The sequence below is a fragment of the Cervus elaphus genome, chromosome 33 (assembly GCF_910594005.1).
Source record: "Cervus elaphus chromosome 33, mCerEla1.1, whole genome shotgun sequence".
In the NCBI taxonomy this organism is placed as follows: Eukaryota; Metazoa; Chordata; class Mammalia; order Artiodactyla; family Cervidae; genus Cervus; species Cervus elaphus.
In genome coordinates this window covers 77,011,679-77,037,703 of record NC_057847.1, presented here as the reverse complement: position 1 = coordinate 77,037,703, position 26,025 = coordinate 77,011,679, and the positions used below count along the sequence as shown (strand labels likewise).

Sequence of the window (26,025 nt, the reverse complement as noted above, 5' to 3'; positions counted from 1 at the left end):
GAAAGTGTTTCGTATTTCTGATGCAGATTAGAACAGCATCAGTACTCCTCATTACAGAGATATACACAGAAACTGGTAACTGGGAGGATTCTAGCTGGTCATCAACTTCACTCAAGCACGTTTCTTCTTTGTTTTCAAGCTCTTTTCATAAAGTGAATCTTTTCAGGGACATGTGGCCTGTGTTTTGAGCTACTATCTCCTATTTAAAAGAGTAATGGCCTTTATGGGATGTTTGTGTGTGTGTTCAAATATAATATAATTCAGATCATTCTGTATATTAAATACTAAGTATATTAAATGCACATTCATATTACAGTTTTCTTTATACTTAGGACAGTAAATTAAAATGAAAAACACTTTTAAAACTAGAGTTGTCTTATCAAATTTCTGTCTTTCCTCCTCCCCTAGCCTCAGTTATAACTATTTTTATTACTTAGACATTGTGAATTTTAATTTAAATTCAGCAAAACACATGAATTTGATTTATTCTCTGTTTCTTTTCTTTTATAATCTAAGAATTTGAGCTCTCTGATCATATTTAAGCCCTCTGATTAATCTGAACATCTGAAACCATTGGGCTAAATGGCAGAAAAATCTTCACTTGAAGGTGATTGTTATTAATAACCATCATAAAACTCTAGGATCACAACAACCAACATTAGCGACATCCTTTCAGCACCTACCTCATTGAAAGAACTGTGCTGATTAGATTTTGAGAAGACAGGACACATGAGAAAGAAATAAGACTGGTGGAACGTGGCCTTAGATGTGATGTGTGAATGACAAAGACGGTGAATCCCGGAGCGGGATCCTTCTGTGGTCAGGAGCCGCCTGAGAAGACTTGGAAGAGGAGCTTGGTAATGACTAGGTCTGAAAGTGTGTAAGGAGTTCAGAGGCGGTGCGGGGAGACTAGGTGATGCTGCTGAGGACCTGTGCCCCTGGTAGCCTCAGAGCAGATTAGCCTGCACCTGGACCCTGCTATGGCCTTCTCCTGCTCTCTCAAGTGACTCTGTCAAGCTCCGGCTAACAGACAGGAATGAATTCAGTCTCACGGTGAGGAGAAGGGCTGGGAGAAAGGATGGAAAGGAACAGCACACAGTAGGAGCTCAATAAACAACTGGTCTTAATAATAGAAGTAGATTTAGAATTAGAGCAAGTATAAAGATTAGGCCTTAATGAGTAGGCGAGCAGCTCTATAGACTCAGTCAGGCTGTACTTGATTTAGAAAAACTTCAAACAAACTGAAAGTAAAGGAAAGAAATGAAAATTTGAATGCTGAGTGGATATTTCACACTATTCAAAAATCATGAAATTTTTCTTATTAATACCAGTCTTATGGATACATGTTTTTATGAGTTCTTATCTTTTAATGATACATATTATAATATTTACAGAAGAACATATATGATACCTGGAATTTGCTTCACTATAATAAAAGAGGAGGAAGGATGATAGCCTATAGATGAAATAAAAATGATCATGAGTTAATAACAGTTGAAGCTAAGTGAGGGATGCATGGAAATTCTGAAAACTTTCTCTCTATTGCAGTACATAATTTAATTTTTCTGCAATAAAAAGTAAAAAAAATAAGTTGGCAGGAAGGTAAATATCAATCATATCATTTTTTCAGTAAGTTTTTGACAATTGCTAAATTACTAAATATATGTATACTATTTTTCACTGAAATTCCATTAATAAGGGAATAATCAATACATATTCTTATCATAGCATTATTTATGTACAAAATTTGGGGTAATCTAAAATTCCCAAATAGTGATACAGGCAATTTACTGACACTTTATATGCCAGGCATGATCTCAATTGCTATGTGAAGTGCTTGTTAAATATCCATGAAAGACTTTCACGTAGAATTTCTAAGTTTTTCACATATTACAGGTGACAAAACCATGGAATCATGAGGTTGAATTACACAACCAGCATCACACAGTGTAGACTGTAGATGAGCCAGAATCTGAACACAGGCAGGTCTGGTACCAGAGTCCTACTATCGCTTCACTGAAATGCTCCAGGGATAGAATGGGTTAAATACACAGAAGCAATTCCACCAGATGGAATATACTGCAATCATTAAAACTGAATTATATAGGAATGCCTATTAAAAATATTAGATAATATATTTGGAATTCTATTTGAAAATATACTCAGAAATCTAGAAAAATAAAAACCAATCTAATCACTCAAAAACAACTACCAAAAAGAAAATCCAATTTTCTTGTAGTTCTTTTCTTTGCCTTTAGTGTAGCTGAGAAATTCTGTCTATTCCATTTTATTAATATATTATGGAGTGCCAATGGTTGTGTAACTTTGTAAATATAGTAAAAAAAAAAAAAGCTGAATTGCACATTTTAGAAACATAAATTTTGGGTATGTAAATTAAAACTCAATAATAAAAAAAGAGAAATACATAAACAAAACAATAAAAAAAACCCTTACATATTTGAATCCTATTACCACATTCTTGTTCAGGATGAAATTAGGGTCAAAAAGTGTAAGTCACTAAACCAATATGACTGTCAGAGTTCTCACGTGTTAAATGCAATATTACTTCTTCCTTCAAACCTTGGGCATAAGGAATAAATGCCGCAGTCCATAAGTACTAGGTCATTTGTGATTATTACGTGTTTATATCCGGATCAGAAACATCAAGTGGGTCAATGACGGTGGTTCTAGACCAGTCACTGGTCATGGACAAATGTCCTTAATTCCACACTAGATATTTGCAAGATTTGCATCCCCTAAAATATCCATGGAAGGCTAGCATAGAAACCTCCTCCAATAGAGAACAGCCTTGTCTAGGACCGTCTTGGAGCTAAGGGTTCCCATTTCAGTCCAAAGCCACATTTCCCAGAGTCAACTGACATGGCTCAAAGATGTGGTTAAAAGGTTCATCTTACATACTTTGCAACTGCAGAATATAAAGGGAATTATTTCCTTAGATTTATGAGATGGGGAGAAAGTTCACAAACAGTGAAATATGAAGCAAGCTGAAAAGGCTAAGTACATATTTGTCCATTTTTCTTATAGATCACACTAAAACGTGAGGAGAAAGCACAGCAGATATTTCAAGAAATACAGTCAAAGATGCAGTGGCATGGACAGAAGATAATGAATAGGAGTTTTTTCAGAGAAAGGAGCCAATGGGAAATTAGGCTAAATTTAGTGTGAGATGATCTATGAAATGTTTGAAAAATGTCTCTGAAGAAATGCATAGAGTTCTATAATTTTTCTTCATATTTTATTTTTTCCCAAACAAACACTTGGTTATAGATCTTGTAAAATAATGCTAGCAGGTTTTAGGGACTTGGGCTTCAGAGTGTTTATTCTGCATTTGCTTCTTCTACCCTGTAGAGCCAGTCTAAGGGTGGCATTACAAATTTCAGGGGAAATTATTCCAGAGACTTCCACCAACGTTAAAACCCAGGAGCTCACATGAACAGCCTACCAACACAGGACTTGCTTTAGCTCAATCTTCCATGCAGGCCTGCCACTCTGCTGGCCCTAAAACTTGTACCGGTAATTTTCTCCCAAGGAGCACAATGCTTTCCAGCAACAACAAGCAAATGATTCAAACTAACTGGGAGGAGGCCAGCATCAATGAATGAAGAGCTTAAATTACAGTCTTTTAAAGAGAACATTGAGTGTTGTTGTTGTTGTTTTCCTATTATTTTTAAATTCTAAGAATAAGTTGAATGAAATAAAACATTGTTTGTTAGTGGTGCTTGAAAGATGTGTTTTCATGAACCAACAAGAATTATTTGTAATTCCTATCATTGTTTGTATGTAAATGGTGTTTCAAAGTGATTAAAACATTTTATTTTAATAGTTTAAATGCTGCTCTTGAACTAATGTTTACATTCTTTGTCCAACAATCCTTATTTTCCATCAATAGAATAAACTTTAGAAGATTCTGCAAAGATTGATAGTAGACCAAATCGTCTGTCCTTCTAGTTGAAAAACACTAGGTATTGATACTGAATTGTGAATTTTTATAGTTTGTAGTCAGTTTTAATTTCTCTAGAGAATTTACGCCATAAGCATCATTCCTTGTTCAAGTGTGTGTATCCAACATGATTAGCTTTTGTCAATGAAATTAATTTAGGCACTAGGGCAGGGGTTTTGACGCCTGTGCCCCATTCTCGGCCCCCTTGGAGCTAAATGTGAATCTTTGGGCAAGGCTTTTAAAGCCTCAGACCCCACTCACGTCACTTGCAGAACTGAGAGATTTTATTTTTTTAAATACATGATATGGATTTTATTAACTTACCTATACTCTCTCTATTGGAAAAATGATTCATGATGGCTTCAAGGTCTCTAAAGGTTTTCCAGGGCTAGATTCTATGATTATTTGATCACATTTGTGGATGAAGAAATTGGAACTAGGAAAGTTAGCACAAAGAAGTGACAGTCCACCTCTCCAGGGCTCAGCTGGCTCTAGGCCACATCAAGCCTGCTCTCCTGTTACTCTCTGCCCTATTCAACGGTACTGCCCGTATCCACACGTGCTGCTGCTGCTGCTAAGTCGCTTCAGTCGTGTCCGACTCTGTGCGACCCCATAGACGGCAGCCCACCAGGCTCCCCTGTCCCTGGGATTCTCCAGGCAAGAACACTGGAGTGCGTTGCCATTTCTTTCCCCAAGGCATGCATGCATGCTAAGTCGCTTCAGCCGTGTCTGACTCTGTGCGACTCCATGGACTGTAGCCCACCAGGCTCCTCTGTCCACGGATTCTCTAGGCAAGAATACTGGAGTGGGTTGCCATTTCCTTCTCCACCACACACATGAAGGATGTGTATATGTAATTATGTTGAGAAGCAATCCAGAGAGTCTGCAGAGAGGGAAATTGAGGGAGAGTAAATGAATGTTCGAGGACTCTCTAAGGGCATGAGTTTCCTGTGACATGACTACAGTCTGTAGGCAGTAAAACACAACCTGTGGGGAAAACAGATTTCTGTTGTACCTTTTTTGCAAAAGGGTCCTTCATATGGTGAACTGGTGCAGTCGCAGAAGTATCCACTGTGCTTCTCCACACACTTGCCCCCATTGTGGCAGATGCTACCATAACTGCTGCAATGTCCCGGGCATCCTGGCCGAACTCCAGACGTGACCTTCGCCCTCTCCTCCAGGTCCAGCTTTTGCCCATTCAAGTGTAAGGAGCGTATGCATCCTAGGAAGCCTTTCTGTCTTGATGATGTTCCCCCTGAGTGGTGAAAAATAAAAGGAGAAAAAATATAAGATACAGTGCTCACATTTTTGAGGTTTAATATCCCCAAACTGATAATAGTTAATTAGTAATCTGTTGGCATGATGTATTGGACTTTTCTATTAAAGTTTCCAGTGGGAAAAAAATAAATAAAGTTTCCAGTGAGAATTAGGAATTCAAAGAACCTGGGGAAAAGGGTATGTGTTTTCAGGCTGGAAAAAGTACTCTCCCACTCAATAAATAAATAAATACAGTAAAAAACTATGGTTCATGTGGAATCCTCCACTTGACATGTTTAACATAGAAACTTCAGATGACTGGGCTCCTTGCAAATGAAATAAAATGTATTCTTCCTCTAAAGTGATGTGAAAGTTAGTCACTTGTGTCTGGCTCTTTGTGACCCCATGGACTATACAGTCCATGGAATTCACCCGGCCAAAATACTGGAGTGGGAAGCCTTTCCCTTCTCCAGGGGATCTTCCCAACCCAGGGATCGAACCCAGGTCTCCCGCGTTGCAGGCGGATTCTTCACCAGCGGAGCCACGGGGAAGCCCCACTCTTCATATACCGCAGACACTTCTGAGGTGAATGCACAGAGCGGGGCGGCCCCTCTGGCAATGTTGGAAGCAAGCTGTTTGGTGCACTGTTAGAAGAGGCAATGAGCTTTGTAAAGCTCGGGCTTTCCCGGTGGCTCAAAGGGTAAAGAATCTGCCTGCAGTGCAGGAGACCTGGCTCTGGTCTCTGGGGGAGGAAGATCCCCTGGAGGAGGGCATGGCTACCACTCCAGTATTCTTGCTTGGAGAATTCCATGGATAGAAGGTCCTGGTAGGCTGCAGTCCACGGGGTCACAGAGTCAGACACGACCGAGCAGCTTTCACTTCGTAAAGCTCATGCAGCACGGTGTCAAGCACTATAAAGAGATGGATGTCAGGGCCAGACTGACACGGCGTCAAACTCCATGCCAACAGCCATTAGACCTAACGACCATGATGACCACACAAGGACTGAGTCCCCTGAGCCTCAGCTCCTTCATCTCTAAAATTAGAATCAGTCTATTTCATGTGTTTATTTACAAGGCTTAGTTAAGATTATGGAATATGCTTCATCCTTAATCATTGTTCTTTTCTCTTGAGCCTCACAATGATTAGAACTAGTAGTCTGTGTGTGTGTGCATGCATGTATGTGTATATAAATCTCCCAGTGATTATCCCCAAATCATTATTTGGAAAATAAATTTCTTCTTCTGGAATGCAGAAAAGAATTGCAACCCAACTGTCTCCTGAGGGTACATCTTGAAAGCTTCAGAAAGAGTTGCAATGCTTTTTGCAAATTAATCAGGAACAGAGGAGATTCAAAGTGGCAGAGTGTTTAGTCACTGTTGGAAACCTAGAATTCTACCAACCTAAACCAGAGGATATTAGAAAAATGTGTTCAGAGAGAATAAGCCAAGAATTAAGCCAAATTTCATCAGTAGATATTGATCTGGTGTTGGGAATTCGTGGAGAGTTCAGAGAGGATACAGAGTCAGCCTGTCCTTACAAAACACAAATTCTATTTCAAATTCAATGCTTTGGCCTAAAGCCCATAGAAGTGGAAAAATGGAGGACACATTAAAGTCTCCAAGGTCTACAGAGTGTCCTAATGGAGAAAAGCTAAGTTGGAAAACAATGGCAGTAATGAGGTGGTATTTGCTTATTGTATAAATCATCTCTCCTTTCTGAGCCTCATTTATTTGTAGTCATCCATGCTATAATTTTATTAAATCCTGGTCCAGCAAATGACCCGATAAAAATATATTCATATCAAAGTGGATACAAATGCGAATTCTAAATATCTTATCTCTGACCAGGAATATCACAATAAATAAGAAACAAAGCTGTAAGTTAGATAAATGAATATATAATGTGAAAAAAAATCTGTCAGCCTGGCAGGGTGGACAAGATGTTAATTAGCAATAGGGTTGAGGGACTTCTCTGGTGGTTCAGTGGCTGAGACTCCCAGCTCCCAATCAGGATACAGGGTTCAATCCCAGGTCAGGGAACTGGATTCCACATGCTGCAACTAAGACCTGGTGCAGCTATACAAACAAATAAAAATAAACACATAAAAAAGATTTTCAAAAGCAAAAGAGTTGGAAGTGAGGAGAATTCTGCCATCTCTGAATCACACCAGGTTATCAGATCCATAAATATATGTACAGTATCCACTGGCTGCTTCTGCGAGATTGAGACAAAAATGTTTCTAAAGAATTAATCTAGTGTTTTATTCTGAAGGAGTGATAGGACTCCACTGTTTCCAGTTCTGATAAGTGATACCCAAGCAGGCCAGAAGGTCAAACCCAAACTGCTTTCTCCTGTCTGTCTCAATTTTAGTGAGTAAATCTCCTTTTAACCACAAGATAAATCAATTATAAACACAAGCAGATCATGAAGAAAGGTTCATTATTTCTTTCCTAGAGATGGTGTAGAATAAAGAGAGGAAAATTTATGTAGGCAAATGTTTTGTTTTATTTTTCCCCTTATTTTGTAGTCACTCCCTGTGGCGGATTTGTATAACTCTTCATATATCTTGTTAGTGGCATTTTTCTTCTAAGCAGAGGTGGAGAATGCAGGATCTATTACACATTTGCTTGTGTGTGACTTAGTCAACACGTTTATAAATGAAGAAGTGACTAGGGTGGTGTTTCTAGCAGAAATACACTCCTTGGTGTTTGAGACATACAAAGGACGGTGAGAATGACCGCAAATAAGGGGGTCATTTCAATTGCACATGCTAGTAAAACACAATGAATATGAACCAAATTGTGCAATGAATTAAATTTCCATTTTCGCCTGGCTGCTTTTTATTCTTTAAGAGGGAGAAAAGCTAGAGGTTAGGCTCCTTTTTCTTATGGAGAGGTAATATTGTAGACTAAGAATAGATGCTTCGAGAAAGATGCTCCCCACCCACACAGTCATGCCCAATCAGGTAGTAAGCACGCTCCCTTTTCTGACAAGGTCACCTGTTTTTCGTTGTGTTGGTGGAGGTGTGAATCTTCCCTGAAACTTGAATACTGTACAGAAAATGCTGCCACAATCTTCACTCCCCTTTCTCACTCACAGTCCGTCTCCCTCAGTCCTGTCCTATTCATCTGCATCCTTAATTATCTTTGGATCCATCAGCATCTCTCCACACTAAGAGCCACAGTCTTGAATTCGTCTCACCCTCGCTTTAATTCCTCAAACTGAGAAAAGCCGGGACCTGGGATGATCATTTGCTGCAGTGCTTGCACCTGAAGAAATGTTTCCTCAAGCAACAAAATATGAAGAAACTGCAAGGGACTGAAAATAACTGTGTGTGTTCACAACTGGGGCAAATGATGGATGTGGCTGTGTGCTCAGTCGCTCAGTTGGGTCTGACTATTTGTGACCCCATGCACTATAGCCCAGCAAGCTTCTCTGTCCATGGAATTCTCCAGGCAGGAATAATGAAATGGGTTGCCATTTCCCACTCCAAATTTATTGACAACAAGATACAACAAAACCAAAAGAACCCAACTGCCACTTCTGAAGAATCAGAACAGGGTACTGGGCATGCCCCCTGCACACAACACCGTCTATTCAGTTCGGTCACTCCACTGTGTCTGATTCTTTGCGACCCCATGGACTGCAGCACGCCAGGCTTCCCTGTCCTTCACTGTCTCCCAGAGTTTGCTCAAACTCATGTCCATTGAGTCAATGATGCATCCAACCATCTCATCCTTTGTCACCCCCTTCTCCTCTTGCCCTCAGTATTTCCCAGAATCAAGGGCTTTTCCTATGAGTCGTCTCTTGGCATCAAGAAGCCAAAGCACTGGAGCTTCAACTTCAGCCTCAGTCCTCCCAGTGAACGTTCAGGACTGATTCCACCCAAGCCGTCCCTCTGGCCTGACTCCTGGACCTGCCCCTCCCCTCACCCCACACAGGAACCCAGCTAGACCCCTACTCAGGAAGCGAGCAAGGGGACGTGTTGCTTGTTCTCGCTCTCCTGCTACGGCGGGAGCCCCAGGAAATGCTTGCTTAAGTTTCTGTGGGTGTGTGCTCAGCCACTTCGGTCATGCCCACTCTTGGTGACCCTGTGGATACATACACACGACTACGCAACAGGTGACCAGCCAGGGCCTGATGCATAGCTCACGGAAGTACACGCGATGCTCTGCAGTGACCTATGACAGAAGAGGATCTGAAAAACACACATGCGTGTAACTGATCACTGCTGGACACCCGGAACTGACACGGCTTTGTAAATCAGCTAAACTTCAACTTAAAAAAGACCATACCCTTATTTTGGCACTGGGCTTGGCCCAGAGTAAAGAAATAAATACACATGAACAATTTAAAAATTTCTAGTAAGTTTTCTATTGAAAAATCTGAAGACCAGTTAACGAAAGAGCTACTTCCCTGCTTAACAAAGCTCAGCTGCCCTGGGATCAGTTCCTTTATGACGGGATAAGGAATGTCCACCTGGCCCCATTCCCTACCAGGACTATTTGCATTCTTTCAGACTGCCTTTCTGGCCCTTGAAGGTGTTTGAATTTTCAACTGTTGCTCTCATATAATTTTATCTTATGTATCTGCTTCTTGCCTAGAGTTTACTATAAAGTTGGGAGAAGAACAGCAAGAAACATAGCGATAAAAAGAAGTTATTCTTAAAGTAGCTGAGAATTATGTTTCTGAGGCTTGCACTTAATCTAGATTAAGCAAGGTATTTAAGAATCCAAACAATGTTTCTAATTCTAAAAAAAAAAAATACTGTATGCTAGAAACTGTATAATTAACTCTTTTAATATTCAACTGGAGCCCCTTATACAGAGTGAAGTAAGCCAGAAAAATAAAGAACATTACAGCATACTAACACATATATATGGAATTTAGAAAGATGGTAACGATAACCCTATATGCAAAACAGAAAAAGAGACACAGAAATACAGAACAGACTTTTGAACTCTGTGGGAGAATGTGAGGGTGGGATATTTCAAAAGAACAGCATGTATACTATCTATGGTGAAACAGATCACCAGCCCAGGTGGGATGCATGAGACAAGTGCTCGGGCCTGGTGCACTGGGAAGACCCAGAGGAATCGGGTGGAGAGGGAGGTGGGAGGGGGGATCGGGATGGGGAATACATGTAAATCTATGGCTGATTCATATCAATGTATGACAAAAAAAAATAATAATAAAATAAAAATTAAAAAAAAATAAAAAAAAAATATTCATTGGGAAAGAAGAAATTCTTCATATTATTCACATTACAGAGTTGAGGAAACTTAGTGACAGAGAAGTTGCTTTGGCCAAAGTCAAGAATCAATTCCAGAACCAGAAGCCAGACTGGGATCTCTTGACCTTCAACGCCTGGATACCTTCAAAGCCCTAAAAATCCTAAAATGAGCTATTTGATCAGACCATTTTGAAGTGGAGTGGGGATCTATGGTCTTCCTCCCCCGCCCCATGTCCTCTGCCTGCCTTTGTAGAAAAACTTTAGTCGCAGAATAAATTTAATCAGAGAAGTGAGAAGATGCAGAAAGAAAGGAAAGCAGTCAAACGGGACAAAATAATAGTTTATCCCCTGAACAAAGTCCGGGACCTTCAGTCCCTTCTGAAGGTATATGGGGGCACTCTGAGCCAGCTCCCACGCGCTGCCTGGTACACACGGAAACCCCAGCAGCTGGACGTTTACTGCGTGATGAGCCCATTGTAGCCACTGCGTAAGTTATCACAACTTGGAGAACTGGTCCCAGAGAAATGGGAACAGATCCACCCAGAACTGAAGGTAACGGTACTCAGAACAATCAAGATGATGCTGGTCAGACCACTACGCGACCTTTCAAGTGACCGTCAGACCTGACTGCTGCCTTGCATGTAGCCCTCTCCCTCCGCCTACACGCGCAGAGCCTCCCCTTTAAAAGTTGCCGAGCACTGATTCTCACTTTGGACAGGAGTCTGCCCTCTTCCCAAGCTGGCAACCTCCAAAATAAGGAAAACTCTCCTTTCCACCAACTTTCCTCTCCAGTACTGACTTTCAAGCAGTGAGCAGCCAGACCCCACTTTTGGTAACAATTTGGGTCAGTACTACAACTAAGCGCTGCTTCCACTTTCTTCTCATCTTTCCGTGGATTCTCCCACCAAGTAATATACACACGTGCATTTATTCTCTCTCCCATATCAATCTTCTCGACAGCCTAAACTGTTAGTTCACCAGCCTACTTGGAAGCAATTTTACATTAATCTCTTCTGTTGGCCCTTGGTATCAAGTGACTTCATTATGATGATGTTTCCTTGGACTGAGTATGAATCAACTCTTAAAAAGGTTGCCACCATCATTATAAATCTGTCTTAGAGAATCGCCCTGTGTCAGCTCAACAAATGCTTGTTGCTTCCAGAGAAACATCTCAACTCCTTGTGCCCTCACTGAATAAGAGCCTCTGTTTCTCTCGTGTGCGCCTGCAGCCTGGGTCACACACATTCAAACAAAACTCCTTTGCTGAGGACCTTTTCTCTGGGACAACACTGAACGTGCCAGGTCAGGGTCCTTTTCACAAAAACACGCAGCGTCACACTCTCCCTCTCACACTCTCTCTCTCCTTGAACTTGGAGCAGCTGTTACCTATACAAATTACTTTGCCTAAAGTCAAGAGTTGAGTGAAGTGCAGACGCATTACTACCCAGATTTCAAATTCTATAGTAGCAGCAGGTTTAGCATGGACTTGTTAAAACAAAACAAGTGTGCTAATCATCAGTGACTTCTTCTTTTGTGCCTGCCCCTTCAATTGGCAGAATTTGGGTACCAGAAGGAAATCCTAGTGGAGGTTTTAATTCCAAAATCTCATTTCCTTAAGGATAAGGCATGTGTCTGCGTACCTTTTGCTAGATGCAGAGATTGCTTGCTTAGGAATCAATAAACACACACTATGAAATAATGCAGGTGGCGCTAACTCGATGTCTACAAAGTAAAATGGGGATTTTGTTGCTGTTCTTTTTCAGTTGCTCAGTCATGTCTGACTCTTTGTGATTTCATGAACTGAAGTGCGCCAGGCTTCCCTGTCCTTCACTACCTCCCAGGGTTTGTTCAAACGCATGTCCGTAGAATCGGTAATTCAATCCAACCATCTCGTCCTCTGTTGTCCCTTTCTCCTCCTGCCTTCAATCTTTCCCAGCATCAGGGTCTTTTCCTATGAGTCGTCTCTTGGCTTTAGGGGCCAAAGTATTGGAGCTTCATTTCAGCATCAGTCCTTCCAATGAATATTCAGGAGTGATTTCCTTTAGGATGGACTGGTTGGATCTCCTTGCACTCCAAAGGACTCTCAAGAGTCTTCTCCAGCATCACAGTTTGAAAGCATCAATTCTTTGACACTCAGCCTTCTTTATGGTCCATCTCTCTTTATGGTCCATGACTAGTGGAAAAATCATAGCTTTGACTATATGGGACCTTTGTAGACAAAGTGATGCCTCTGCTTTTTAACATACTGTCTATGTTTGTGATTCCTGTGTTGGGAAGATCCCCTGGAGAAGGGCATGGCAACCCACTCCAGTATTCTTCCCTGGAGAATCCCGTGGACAGAGGAGCCTGGGGCTACAGTCCGTGGGCAGCAAAAAGTCAGACGGGACTGAAGTGACCGAGCACGCAGCACGGGTTCGTCACAGCTTTCCTTCCGAGGAGAAGTAAGCGCCTTTAATTTCGGGCTGCAGTCACCGTCCGCGGTGATTCTGGAGCCCGAGAAAATAAAATCTGTCACTGTTTGCATTTCTTCCCCATCTATTGCCATGAAATGATGAGCCTGAATGCCATGATCTTATTTTCTGAATGCTGAGCTTTAAGCTAACTTTCTCACTCTCCTCTTTCACCTTCACCAAGAGGCTCTTTAGCTCCCCCTCACTTTCTGCCATAAGGGTGATATCACCTGCATAGGTGAGGTTATCTGGCATTTCTCCTGGCAATCACGACTCTAACTTGTGATGCAAACAACCAGACACCTCACATGGTGTACTGCGATTAGAAGTAAGAAGGCAGGGCGACAATGTACACTCTTGACTGACTCCTTTCCCAATCTGGAGCCAGTCCATTGCTCCACGTCTGGTTCTAACTGTTGCTTCTAGACCTGCACACAGGTTTCTCATGAGGCAGGTACTGTAGACTGGTATTCCCATCTCGTTAAGAATATTCCACAGTCTTGTGATTCACATAGTCAAAGGCTTTAGCATAGACAATGAAGCAGAAGTAAGTATTTCTCTGAAATTCTCTTGCTTTTTTTCCCATTCAGTGGATGCCAGGAATCTGATCTCTGGTTCCTCTGCCTTTGCTAAATAAAGCTTGAACACCTGGGAGTTCTTGGCTCACATACTGTGGAAGACTACCTTGAAGGACTTTGAGCATAAACTTTCTAGCATGTGATATGAGTGCAATTGTATGGACCTTTCTAGCATGTAAAATGAGTGCAATCATAGGGTAGTTTGAACATTCTTTGGCATTGCCCTTCTTTGGAAGTGGAATGAAAATGGTATTTTCCAGTCCTGTGGCCACTGCTGTTTTCCACATTTGCTGGCATCATATTGAATGCAGCACTTTGACAGCATCATCTTCCAGGATTTGAAATAACTCAACTGGGATTCCATCACCTCCACTAGCTTTGTTCATAGTGGTGCTTCCTAAGGCCCACCTGACTTCGCATTCCAGGATGTCTGGCTCTAGGTAAGTGATCACACCGTCGTGATTTTCTGGGTCATGAAGATCTTTTTTGTACAGTTCTTCTGTGTATTCTTGCCACCTCTTCTTAATATCTTCTGCTTCTGTTAGGTCCATACCATTTCTATCCTTTATTAAGCCCATTTTTGCATGAAATGTTCCCTTGGTATCTCTAACTTTCTTGAAGAGATCTCTAGTCTTTCCCATTCTATTGTTTTCCTCTATTTCTTTGCATTGATCACTGAGGAAGGCTTTCTTATCTCTCCTTGCTAAAACTCCGCATTTAGTTGGGTGTATATCTTCCTTTCTCCTTTGCTTTCACTTCTCTTCTTTTCTCAGCTATTTATCAGGCTTCTCAGACAACCATTTGCCTTGTTTCATTTCTTTTTCTTGGGGGTAGTTTTGATCTTCCCCTCCTGTACAGTGTTATGAACCTCCATCCTTAGTTCTAATTCCCAAAATAAAAATGGCAAACTATTACAATCAAAATAAATATATAGGAATGTGGATGGGTATAAATATCAATATATAAAATCAATAATGTTCCTATAGAGCAACAATAACCAATTAGACCATGTGATAGCAAGAAAAGAATCCTATTCATCAACAAAAGCAGCCAAACATCTAGAAATTAACTTAAGATCTATGACTGTAAAAAGGAAAATAAAAAAATTGACCTTGACTCATTTAGAATAGATGGAACATGCTTTGATATAATTTAGCAATGTACAGTTATTCTCTTTAATGCAATAAAATCCCAGAGAATAACCCAAGAAAAAGTATTTTCATATAACATGAAAAGCTAATTCTAAGAACCATAAAGAAAATAATTATTAATAGTTAACAGAGTGTTAAGTAAAGAATCAGCTGTCCTTGTTGGCGAGGGGGGGCAGAGAGGGATGTTCTATTCAGTATTAAAATGTACCCTATAGGAGTAACATTGAAACAGGACCTGGAAAGAAAACTTCATAAAAAAACAGAGCAGGAAACTCAGAAACATATTTTTCTTTCTTTTTTTTTTCAATATCTTTTTATTTTAATTATTTTAAACACCAAAAACATTTGCATTGGGGCATATGCAATTAACAATGTTGTGATATTTTTGGCTGAACTGTGAAGGGACTCAGCCATACATGTCCATTTCCCCCCAAACCCCCCGCCCATCCAGGCTGGCACATAGCATTGAGCAGAGTTACATGTGCTACACAATATGTTTCTGTTGGTTACCCATTTCAGAAACACATTCTGTGTACAGAGATAGAGAGATTTCATACCTTATGATATATGTATATATATATATATATGTATGTGTGTATATACAGGAATTCTAAGTAGCTAGGGAGAAAAAGAACCATGAAATAAATGGAGATAGAAATAATATTTTGGAAAGTAAAGTTACAATATTACCTCAAAACCTCAAACAAATTCCAGATGAAATAAAGACATAAAAATAGCAGCAAACAAAACAATAACACAAACAAAAACTAAAAATATTAGTAAAATACAATATAGCAGTTTAAAATCATATGCAATTTTTACTGACACGCTCTGTTTCCCATGGCATATATTAAGCAAAAATGCAAAAAAACAAAACTAGCAAGCACACGGTGGTGTAACACATATAAGTATACTGCTTATATAAAAAGGAAAAAAAAGTGGAAACAGTGAAACTGTTCCTTACTCAGCTGTGTCTAACTGTTTGCAACCCGTGACTGTAGCCTGCCAGGCTATTCTGTCCATGGAATTCTCTAGGCAAGAATACTAGAGTGGGTTGTCGTTCCCTGCACCAGTGGATCCTCCCGACTCAGGAATGTAACCCAGGTCTCCTGCATCGCAGGCAGATTCTTTACAGTTTGAGCCAGCAGGGAAGCCCTGCTTATGTAAATACACAGATGATGACCCTGCATGGTGTTCCCTAGTGTACCTAAATGTATGTGATGGCCTTGAATGAGGCCAGGAAAGTGTCACAGTGGCCTAATGTCAGTTGTCTCTGGGAAGAGCACTAGGATTATTATTGAATAATTTTAGCAAACATGTATTTGTGTATTGATTGAATAATTTAAAATAAATTTTCATTTATTATGTGTATCATGCATAATGCTTTTGATTTTTTTTGAGTAATTTAAAAATTATTTATGTCAAGTTTCAAAAAAAAACCCACCTTGCTATATCTAGAATTATGTATATCTATAAAAATCCTTTATTAATCTATGTGTTATTTAGACATTAGCAAACATCTTTCCCAGAATCAGCATGTTTGTGCCTGGGGTGTGGATGGGAGTACATATGTAATATTCATCTTGGTTTTCTGTAAAGGTTCCCCACCCCACCCCAAGACCACAGCCAAAAATAAGCATTTGCCTTCTTTCTAGCAGAACAGTGGCAGGGCACAAGATTTTGCCCAGTGGAGTGGTATACGGGTATTCTACGGAAATCGCCACGTGGTCGTTATTTATCATTCAGGGTAAGGAGAAGGGAACGAGCGAGCACTTGAGTTATCCCTCTTTCTGTTGCCCACAGAATTGTGGACCAGTGGGGGCAACTCCCCCACAGGTCTAGGTGGTTGACTGAGTGGTCCCACTGTCTTCCCAAAGCACTCTCTGAAGTACTGTTTTGCATCTCATCTGGAGATACCCCCGAGAGCACATCATTTGATGGGGCAGGCATCTGTAGCAACATGGATGGACTTGGGGGTGGTCAGACCCAGTGAGGCAAGTCAGAGAGAGAAGGACAGATACCACATGACATCACTGATACATGGGGTTTGTAAAAAATGACAGAAATGAGCTTATTTAAAAACAAAAATAGACACACAGACAAGGAAACGAAATCACGGTTACCATGGCGGGGGGGAGGGATAAATCAGGAGGTTGGGATTCACACACACACACTACTATATGTGAAGCTGGAGAAGGGCATGGCACCCCCCAGTGTCCTTCCCCGGAGGATTCCAGGGCAGGGGAGCCTGGCTGGCTGAGGTCCACAGCGTCGCAAAGAGTGGGACAGAAGCTGAGCGACTACTAGACAACGACGGCGATGTGTCAAACAGGTAACCAGCAAGGACCTGCTGTGTAGCACGAGGAACTCTACCCAACACAGTGTAATAACCGACTTGGGAAAAGGATCCAAAGAAAGAGTGGGCGTACGTGTATGTGTAGCTGCATCACTTTGCCGTACACCTGAAAATAACACAAGATTGCCAATCAACTCTATTATAAAACAAATTTGCATTAAAATAGTAAAAAATGTTCTCTCAAATAATTTAAAAAAGAAGATGAGGCAGGGAAGTCCACCATAATCCTAATCAGAGTCTGGAATAGCAACATGAGCCATTTTGACTAAAAGGATCACCTCCCATCTCAAAAAAGGAGACAATTCACCCCTCACTGTGCTTCCTTCTGCCACAATTTTCAAAGATGAAGTATCGCCAGTAAAGTCGCTATCAAAAACAGCCTTAAACCAACTTCTTGCAAGAGCAACTGGAAAAGAAATATCATGTGAGCCCCAGGTCTTCTCTAGAGTCAGCCAGAGAAGCTACTCACTTCTTCCAGGCTGGCTGCCAGGCCAAGTCATTCCCTGACTGACAGCAGGTTCCGGGTTTCCTGGATTGTTAGGGCCCCTGGAAATCACTCTGATTAGTTTTCTCCAGGGAAACCCTGCTGAGAACAGAGATTACCTCAAAAGTTGAACCACAGGCCCATTCAAAGAAATAAGTCAATAAAGTTAAGTCTGTAATTATAAGCTTTAAGAACTTTCCCTACTACTCCCAGCCACCCCAGAGTGATTTTATGGCTAAGCCCAGGAGACCTTGAAATACAAAAGGAGCCTACAATTCACTAAAAGAATAGTAGCAAGGGCAATTCATGATGAACAGTTCTCACAACCCAATACACTAACACTTCTGTGACATTTTGATGCAATTGTGCAGCAATCACTTTGGGGTCCGTCCTTATTCCAGCTTCCTTTGAGGAAGTGGTGGCTGCCATGTGACTAGGGACACATCATCAACTCTCTCTTATCAGCAAAAATAAGCTGAAACTTAGAAATAAAGCAAAAAATCACAGATGACATTTGTCCAGTGGAGCCGCAGGTAATTTCCTTCCAGTGTAACAGATACCTCTAAAGATGGCATGGTGAGAAAGAGCTTCATATCTAATCTCACAACTTTATCCTTTCTTTGTTGTTAAATTCCCTGCACCATATCCTAGCTTTTTAGATGTTCTCTGAACTGGTCATGACATCTTAATGGCTTCCTCGTTAATTAATGAGTGAAATAAAATCTTTGACACATGTTCATTTTCTATTTGCCTGAGACTCATGATTTTAGCTTTTGGAAGATTAGATTTTAACACATACCACTAGTATGAGTTAAAATGGTGCTGTTCATCATTAGAAAGTATGAAACTGTTACACGAAGACCTTAACTCCACAATACCATAATACCTGGGATAAATAATGATAATAATATATTTAAAGAACTTTTAGTCTTTCGTATCATCAATGAAGAGGAGTCTGCCAGGTAAATTGAGGGTAGTTTGAGGGAAACTCAAACTCAAACCCATCCTAGTTTGACGGAAACAACCATTGGACGACTATGAGTCAGGGGGTCCTTGGCAATCCCATGGTTAAGACTCCAATGTAGGAGATGTGGGTTCGATTCCTGGTCCAGTAATTAAGATTCCACATGCCAGGCCACCAAAAATACGAGAGAGTATGAATCACAACAATACAAACTTGACTCTAAGGAACCCATTAAATTTAAAGAGTGCTTTTAAGAAGAAAATGGGAGAAGAGTAGGCAATATTTTATGGTCAATGCTTGGGAGGAATGAAAAATAAATTTCTTAAATCAAAGAAAATTACTTTGATTTTAAAAAAGTGTGTGTGTGTGTGCATATTTTGCACAATAAATCCATGTCATTCTGCCACTGCTAGGGTTCTCCAGCAAACAGGCTTGAGATGAAATTAAAGAGGTATGCTGTTTTTTAGGGGGAAACTTTAGGAAACACATCTTTGATCCAGAGGGGAAAGAAGCAGAAATGGGCAGAGAAGTGAGCTCTGGGGCAGGTCTGAGCGTCTAGAACAGCCCCATGGAGAGGCAGAGCAAGAAAAATCAATCAGAGATTGGCTTCCTTGGGCCAAAACGTTTGGGTCCTTGTACCCTGGAGTCAACTGACGGTTGTCTGGGTGTATCTTGCAGCAGGTGCAGTACCTGAAAAGACAGACAGACAGAGACTGTCTTCCAACAGCACTCCCAGCGGCAGAGCCTTCTTGAATGGGCACCTGGGCAGCACATCCCAGAGACTGCCTCCCTCAGGTTCCGTAGCCTCTCTACACATCACAGATGGCGCCTGAGATGACCCTTAATCTTTAGCCTGAGACATGGATGATGAAGCAGGAAGCTGAATTAAAACATGGCACTTTTCACCTCTTCTACAGAATTGCCTTCCCCAACACAAGTGGCGCTGAAGCCAAACTCTTTTCTCTCTGAATCAGAAGAAATTTGGTACGACAGTGAGCTGCTGTTGCTGCTGCTAAGTGGCTTCGGTCGTGTCCAACTCTGTGAGACCCCATAGACGGCAGCCCACCAGGCTCCGCCATCCCTGGGATTCTCCAGGCAAGAACACTGGAGTGGGCTGCCATTTCCTTCTCCAATGCATGAAAGTGAAAAGTGAAAGTGAAGTCGCTCAGTCGTGTCCGACTGCAGCCCACCAGGTTCCTCCATCCATGCGATTTTCCAGGCAAGAGTACTGGAGTGGGGTGCCATTGCCTTCTCCAACTACAAAGAGGTCAGAGTGTAAATCTGCCAATCACATGTTCAGAGGTTTGATGATGTCTTCTTCCACTCCATCACTCCCCTCCAAGGCTTTCTTCTCTCCTCTTCTTAGTCATCAGCTTTGTTGCCAGAGCCTTGCAGATATGAAATAAGTTATAGGCAGCATTTCAGCATCAACATGCCTGGCTGGGTCCATCCTTTTCTTTGTTTTCTTCCATCCTTTTCTAAACTGAAGCTTCCATGGACGTCCTAGTCACATAAGCTCAACAGCATCTTGGCTTTGGAAGAGAAGCAGCTTCTCATTTCCCTCAGTTTAGGCCCTTGAATGTCCAGAGAGTACTGTTTTATTTCTCAGAAAGGTGTGGCTTGAGTTCCTTTTTATAACTATCACGCTAGCTCCACATAAACAGTGCTGTATTAATGTTCTGTTACTTTATGGAGTTACAGATCTTGATGACCGGAGGCGCCACGGTAATCAGAAAGACTGCTTCCATCACTGAGTTTTGTTGTGGTCCAAATCTCAGGGCTTTTCTCCCTGGGCTGCCTGAGAAAAATAATGCCATGTTGTGCTTTTCTTTAAAAAAAGAAAAAAAAAAAGGTGGTATGCTTTGAGATATGTTTTCTCAAAGGCAGAATTAAAAATGTAAACAGAGAAACCGAATAAGAAAAGTGTACATTCTCCATCAATGGCCCATTAACAATCCAATGCAGCCAGTATGTGAAAAAATGAGCTTCAGTTAAAGTTGCAGAGATTGTAGATAAACATTTCCAAAAGGGTTTTAGAATGTTAGCAGCAGAAAAAAACTAACATGGGCTTCAGGGTGGGTTTAACAATGCTCAACAAGTTCAATACGAGACAACACGTAGTGGAAGGGATCATTTGCTTGCTTGCTTCTTTTTCCCTTTTGGCTGTGCTGCATAGCATTCAGGATCTTAGTTCACCAACCAGAGCTTGATCCCCTGCTCCATGCATTGGAAGTGCAGTGTCTTAACCATGGGACTGCCAGGGAAGTCACGGGAAGAGTCATGTAATCATTTACTTCTCTGTAAATAAAAAGAACTGGTGTTTTTTTAAAAGTACATTCGAGTTCTAAGAATCTGATTTTGTGGAGCATATATGGTGTTGGGGAAGAAAAAAGTGCAAGAGGAAGCAGGTGGCTCTTGTTTTTTTCTTTATCGTAGAAGCTCGGAGGAAGCAAAGCATTCATGGGACTTGCCTGCTGGGGTACTGAGGTCTGCTATGCACTTCTTAAATGAATCAGGACACCTCCTCTTATTGAACTATTACAAGAAACATTAGAAATCCTGTATTAATATTTTTTGCTAAAATGATTCAAGCATACTTGACATATTTAGCTTTGAAAAAAAGTTTTGGTAAATCAGACCTTATCATCAGAAAGTATAGGATGTAGAAAGACAATGATATCTTCACTTCTCACCATTGACATCCTTCACACAACAATGGTTTTACGTAACAAATATGCTTAAAGGTGATTTTCTAGTTCTTCCTTAATGTGAAAAGGATGCATATCTCCTCCTATGCAGACACGCATCTTTTCTGATAGAAAGCTCTTCTGGCCTGTGTCAGGAAAGCCATCCGTGTGGGGCGCTCTCAAGAGTAAATGTCAGTGACTATTCCACAGAGACTCTGGCGGCACAGTGTCAGGGCATAGCCAACGAGCGCTCTTTGCCTGCCTTCACCGCTGACCTCGCCAAGTCTGACCTGCTTCATCTGAAAACATGAATAATAATTCCCAACTGGTGTGGAAGCAGGCGCAGCACAGAGGGGCAGGGGGAGACTCTGCAACTTTATGATTTATCAAGTCCCTGTGATATTTTCCCCAAGGAGTTCTAAGTGGGAGTTACTTCAGTTTATTTTGATACAAATAAAGCAGCTGAGCCAAAAAGAAAGAAAAAAAAAAAAGGTTCATGAAAGGCCAAAAAGGTAAGATGAAAGTAAAGTAACACAAGATAAGATTCATAGCCTCACAGCTCTATAAAGGGTCTAGTCTATAATTCCAACATATTAGGAAAGATGAGATGTCAGATTTGGGGACCATGAGATATTTTCCTTGCTGTTACCTACACACAGGCATGAGGGTAAGGATGATTGTCATGTCTAACATACACATGGAGATGATAGCATATCCACAAGTTGTGAGAGTTCCATTACCATACTCGTCAACTTCATTCTGCAGATAAAGACAGTGAGTCCATTTAGGCTAGCTGCTTTCCTACTAGTGCCCCAAGATCTGATGGCAGTTGACCTGGAGTTCACACCTAGATCCCTTCATTTCATTTTTAGTAAAAGGTGCTACTTCTTAGATTTCTCTTGCCTCATCCTGATATTGACTTGAAAAGCTAGTGTGTGCATGCTAAGTCACTCAGTCGTGTCTGACTCTTTGCGACCCTATGGACTGTAGCCCACCAGGCTCCTCTGTCCATGGGATTCTCCAGGTTACTCCAGAGGAGTAAGGAATAGCAAAAGAGAGGGATTATGCAGCCAAGGGTTTTAAAGCTGAAACAATCCCAAGCTTGCAGCGTTCATCTCAGAAGCTCGTGTTATGAAATTTCTCCTACTCTATTAAAAAAAATGCCACCACTGAAATGGCATGGTTGCAACTGCCCCTAACTACCAGGGAAATAAAAGTCTGCAGTTGCAATATTGATTCCAGGAATCCAGCGTGCATTGACTTGGGTACCAGCACGTCAGCGTTTCACATTCCAATGACGGGAGCATTGCTAAGAGGTGCGTCCATTCTATAAAACTCAATCTGGTACTTAGGAAGCACTCGTGGGCACAACAGCAATACCAGTGATTTCCATGCTGAACAGCACTCTGTTTTGATTGAAAGATCCTTCAGTGGTTAAAGGTGTCTAGACAGACATATCCAGATGAATATTTAAGTACCGTCACATTCAATCTATCCAGTTAGCCAACTGATAACCAACAAGGGCCTACTATATAGCACCAGGGACTTACACTCAATATTTTGCAATAACCTACATTCAGAAAAGAATCTGAAAAAGAATGACTATATGGATATGTATGATGGTATCACTTTGTTATACACTTGAAACTAACACGGCATTGTAATTCAGCTATACTTCAATTTAAAAAAATTAAAGAAAAGCACACAGCAATCATAGTTTTTCTGCCTAGCAAGTATAAAAATCCAGTGACAAAATTTCTGAATGATAGAGAATGCAATTCATCATTTTGGCTGCTCTAACTAAGTAGAGGCTCTTTTTCTTTTTTTTTTAAACCACTGAACCATACAAAATGGAAATACCAGGACTGCAATTTTTTTTTTCTTTTTTTGCCACCCAACATTTCTAAGCAGACTGAACACTAAATAGCAAAATTCAAACCAACAGACTAAAATGACCTCCAACGGCATTTTTTCTTCCTCAAGTATATTAAGACAAATTCAATAAAGCAGAGTAACATCTGGGACGGAACTCATCAGAAAGAAACAGAACAGAGGCAGGTGCTCTTGCTGTCGCTGACCTTGGCGGCAACTCGAGCAAGGTGTCGCCTCCAGACCCGCAGACAAGCTCTTATTCACTGCATTTGTGATCAGTTTAAGAGAAATGTCTAGAGATTAAAACCTGCAAGACACACAGCTGCCTCTTCTCACTTTCAACTTGCACAAACTTTGTCACATTTTCAAGCTGCATGATAATTTCATAACTACATGAAATTTTCATGAAGGGATTGAAAAATTCCATCTTTATACACACCTTTCAACAAGAAAGATTCATCAGTATAGTCTGAAGATAAATTAAACTTTGGCATGGAATGTAATTTATGAAAATTGCAAAGTACTTGAATTGATTATACCAAAAAAGACATTAAATCTTGATGACTGGCAAACTTATTCAGAGCAATAAAACGTTATGTTTAAATAGAATTAAGACATCAATATAAATTAAAAATATACATTTTAATAGTAAATCATATCACTTATGTAGGTTAACTAAGTGAATGCCTTTTCATCATCATTCATAAAAATGTTCTTAATCACTCATGTCTTAGCTTCTGCTGAATATGTAAAACATGATAGATGAAGAAAGAAATGTGATCACTGTTGGAAAGACAGATCCCATATTCTGTTACTTCTTTTCTTTTAGTTGGTGTGTTCTAGTGAGAAGTGTCTTCAGAGCTAAAAGTAGCATAGACCCGGATTTCAAGAAAGCAGTTGAGACACACCCATTGATAGCTGATGGCATTTCATTACTAGCAGTAAAGCTATATAGTGGGAGCTGACAAAATAAACACAGAAGGAAAGAAACTTAAATCTGGGTATACTGGCAAATTTTGGAACTTATTGGTACTACTGTTCTAAGCATCTGAACTTCACGTTTCAGATAAGAGCGGTGTCTTGGCTTTGACAATAATACAATATACCTAACATTTTCAGCTCTGTTTTGTACCTTAAACCTATATATGCCCTGCTCAGCCTAATTTCAAAGAATCCCTCCTAAGTCGTAGCCATAATGGGAACCTTTCTTTTCCTATCTGGACTAATGTGGTGAAATTCTCTCTATTTCTGTCTCTCTGATTCCCACAACACACACACACACACACACACACACACACACACAGGCACGCACACACACACGCACGCACACATAGCACTTGAAAAAGATGTTTTATTGCATAAGGCATCTTTCAATTCCCACCATCCAACAAGGAACCTGATTTGTTTTTGGTACTCACTTAATATTTATGGAATGAATGAATGAAAGGCTCAGTGAAAGATGTTTGAGCCCCCCAGGCCCTGTTGCCAGCAGCGGCAGTCAGCTCAGATACGCAACTTATCTAAAGGCTGATTCTGAGTCTCAAGGAGGGAATGATCAGTGGAGAGATGTATGCTTGGGGACCAGGCTATTTTTCTGTGCAAGTATCAGGCAGCCACCTAAGGGATGTGATTTCTGGGAGTATTAAAGAAGCTCTTAGCTTAAAAACCAATAGTTCCCTCCCCTGCCATATTGGTGATTCCCCAAATCCCTTGAAGATGCTGTAACACATATCATTACATCAAAAATCATTAGGAGTTAAGTGTCACTAAGAAAGGTGAATTGTAGCCCACTGACAGAGTCAGCATCTAAAAAGGTTTAAATAGCTTACACTCCTCTTTCTAAGAGTATATTTTGATTATAAGGATGAAAAATAATAGGAGTCCCTAGACATCTGAAGATACAATATGAACAAGGAGAAAAGATACAAAAGGAGTCTGAGACCCCTGCAAACTTTGCTAAGCAATGACAATCGTTCATTCTTGAATCTAATGAATACAGAAAGGAAGAATTTGTAAAATGACATCTGTAATTACAAATGCTTTATGAAATATTATGATCATTGCTCAGGTCTAAAATAAAATAGTAACACTCCTTGGGCCCAGTTCCACTGTGGCCATGCAGGGCTTTTAGCACAAAGGGCACCTGAAGACGTCCCCTACCTACAAACAGCTGGCTGTTGAGCTGTAACCGGAAATGGCCCTCTTCTGAGGCCTCCCTGGTCATCCTCGGGAGGTTGTCCACTTGGAGTGAGGTCTCCTTGAGGTTCCTCTCGGCCCAGACGTAATGCCATTGGTTGTCATTCAGAGGAGAAGGAGAATGGACTATGAGCTCTGTGGGACCATTTCCAACATCAATGGCAAAAGTGATCTCAGAAGGAGCTGAAACCAAAAATTGAATAAAGGTAGAAAGATGAAGGGAGTTGTCAGTGCATTTAGGACACAAGCATATTCTGAGCGAATGGTAAAGTGATTACAAATCCTAGGTAGGGAGGACCTCAGCTGAAATCCCTGCAGGATTGAAATTTCCACTGATAGTAATAACTACCAACTACTAAATCCCAAGCCCCATCTTTTCCCCTCATTGGTTCTCATTGTGAAAATTCAGGAAATAGAATAGGGACCAGGGCCACTGATGCCAATCTGATAAAATACACCGGTGCCAAGGTGCTAGATTTTCTGGATCTGTTCTGACTTCACTTGTGTGCTCATGGATAGCTACAGATCATGGGTTAACTAAGAGGACACCCTCCTGCAGAGATAAGAGCACACTCTGGAAAGCCCGCTGCTTTGCTTACTCATTATGTGTATTTTAATAATGCATTTCATATATTTATAACATTGTTATATGTATTATACATTATTATTCTGTAATGTATTACTTTTTCAATACATGTGATACAAGCATTCATGCTATCCCTGAATTTTTTTTTTTTCAAATTGATGCTTGGAAATTTTAAGTGCCTTGTCTGTATCACCGGAAATGGCAGTATCTAGGTCAAATACAACTTTCCCCCTCAACTCCCCACACA

At 40.7% G+C, this 26,025-nt stretch overlaps 1 protein-coding gene across 2 annotated transcripts in view; it reads right to left on the bottom strand.

Annotated features, from left to right (window-relative positions):
• Positions 1-26,025, bottom strand: part of CNTNAP5 (contactin associated protein family member 5) — a 995,558-nt gene that overhangs the window by 136,768 nt on the left and 832,765 nt on the right. For both annotated transcript variants that reach the window (XM_043894748.1, XM_043894749.1), the window contains 2 exons: positions 25,157-25,375; positions 4,977-5,216 (listed from right to left, as the gene is read on the bottom strand). In XM_043894748.1, coding sequence (XP_043750683.1) covers positions 4,977-5,216; positions 25,157-25,375 — 459 coding nt within the window. The remainder of the gene's footprint in view (positions 1-4,976; positions 5,217-25,156; positions 25,376-26,025) is intronic.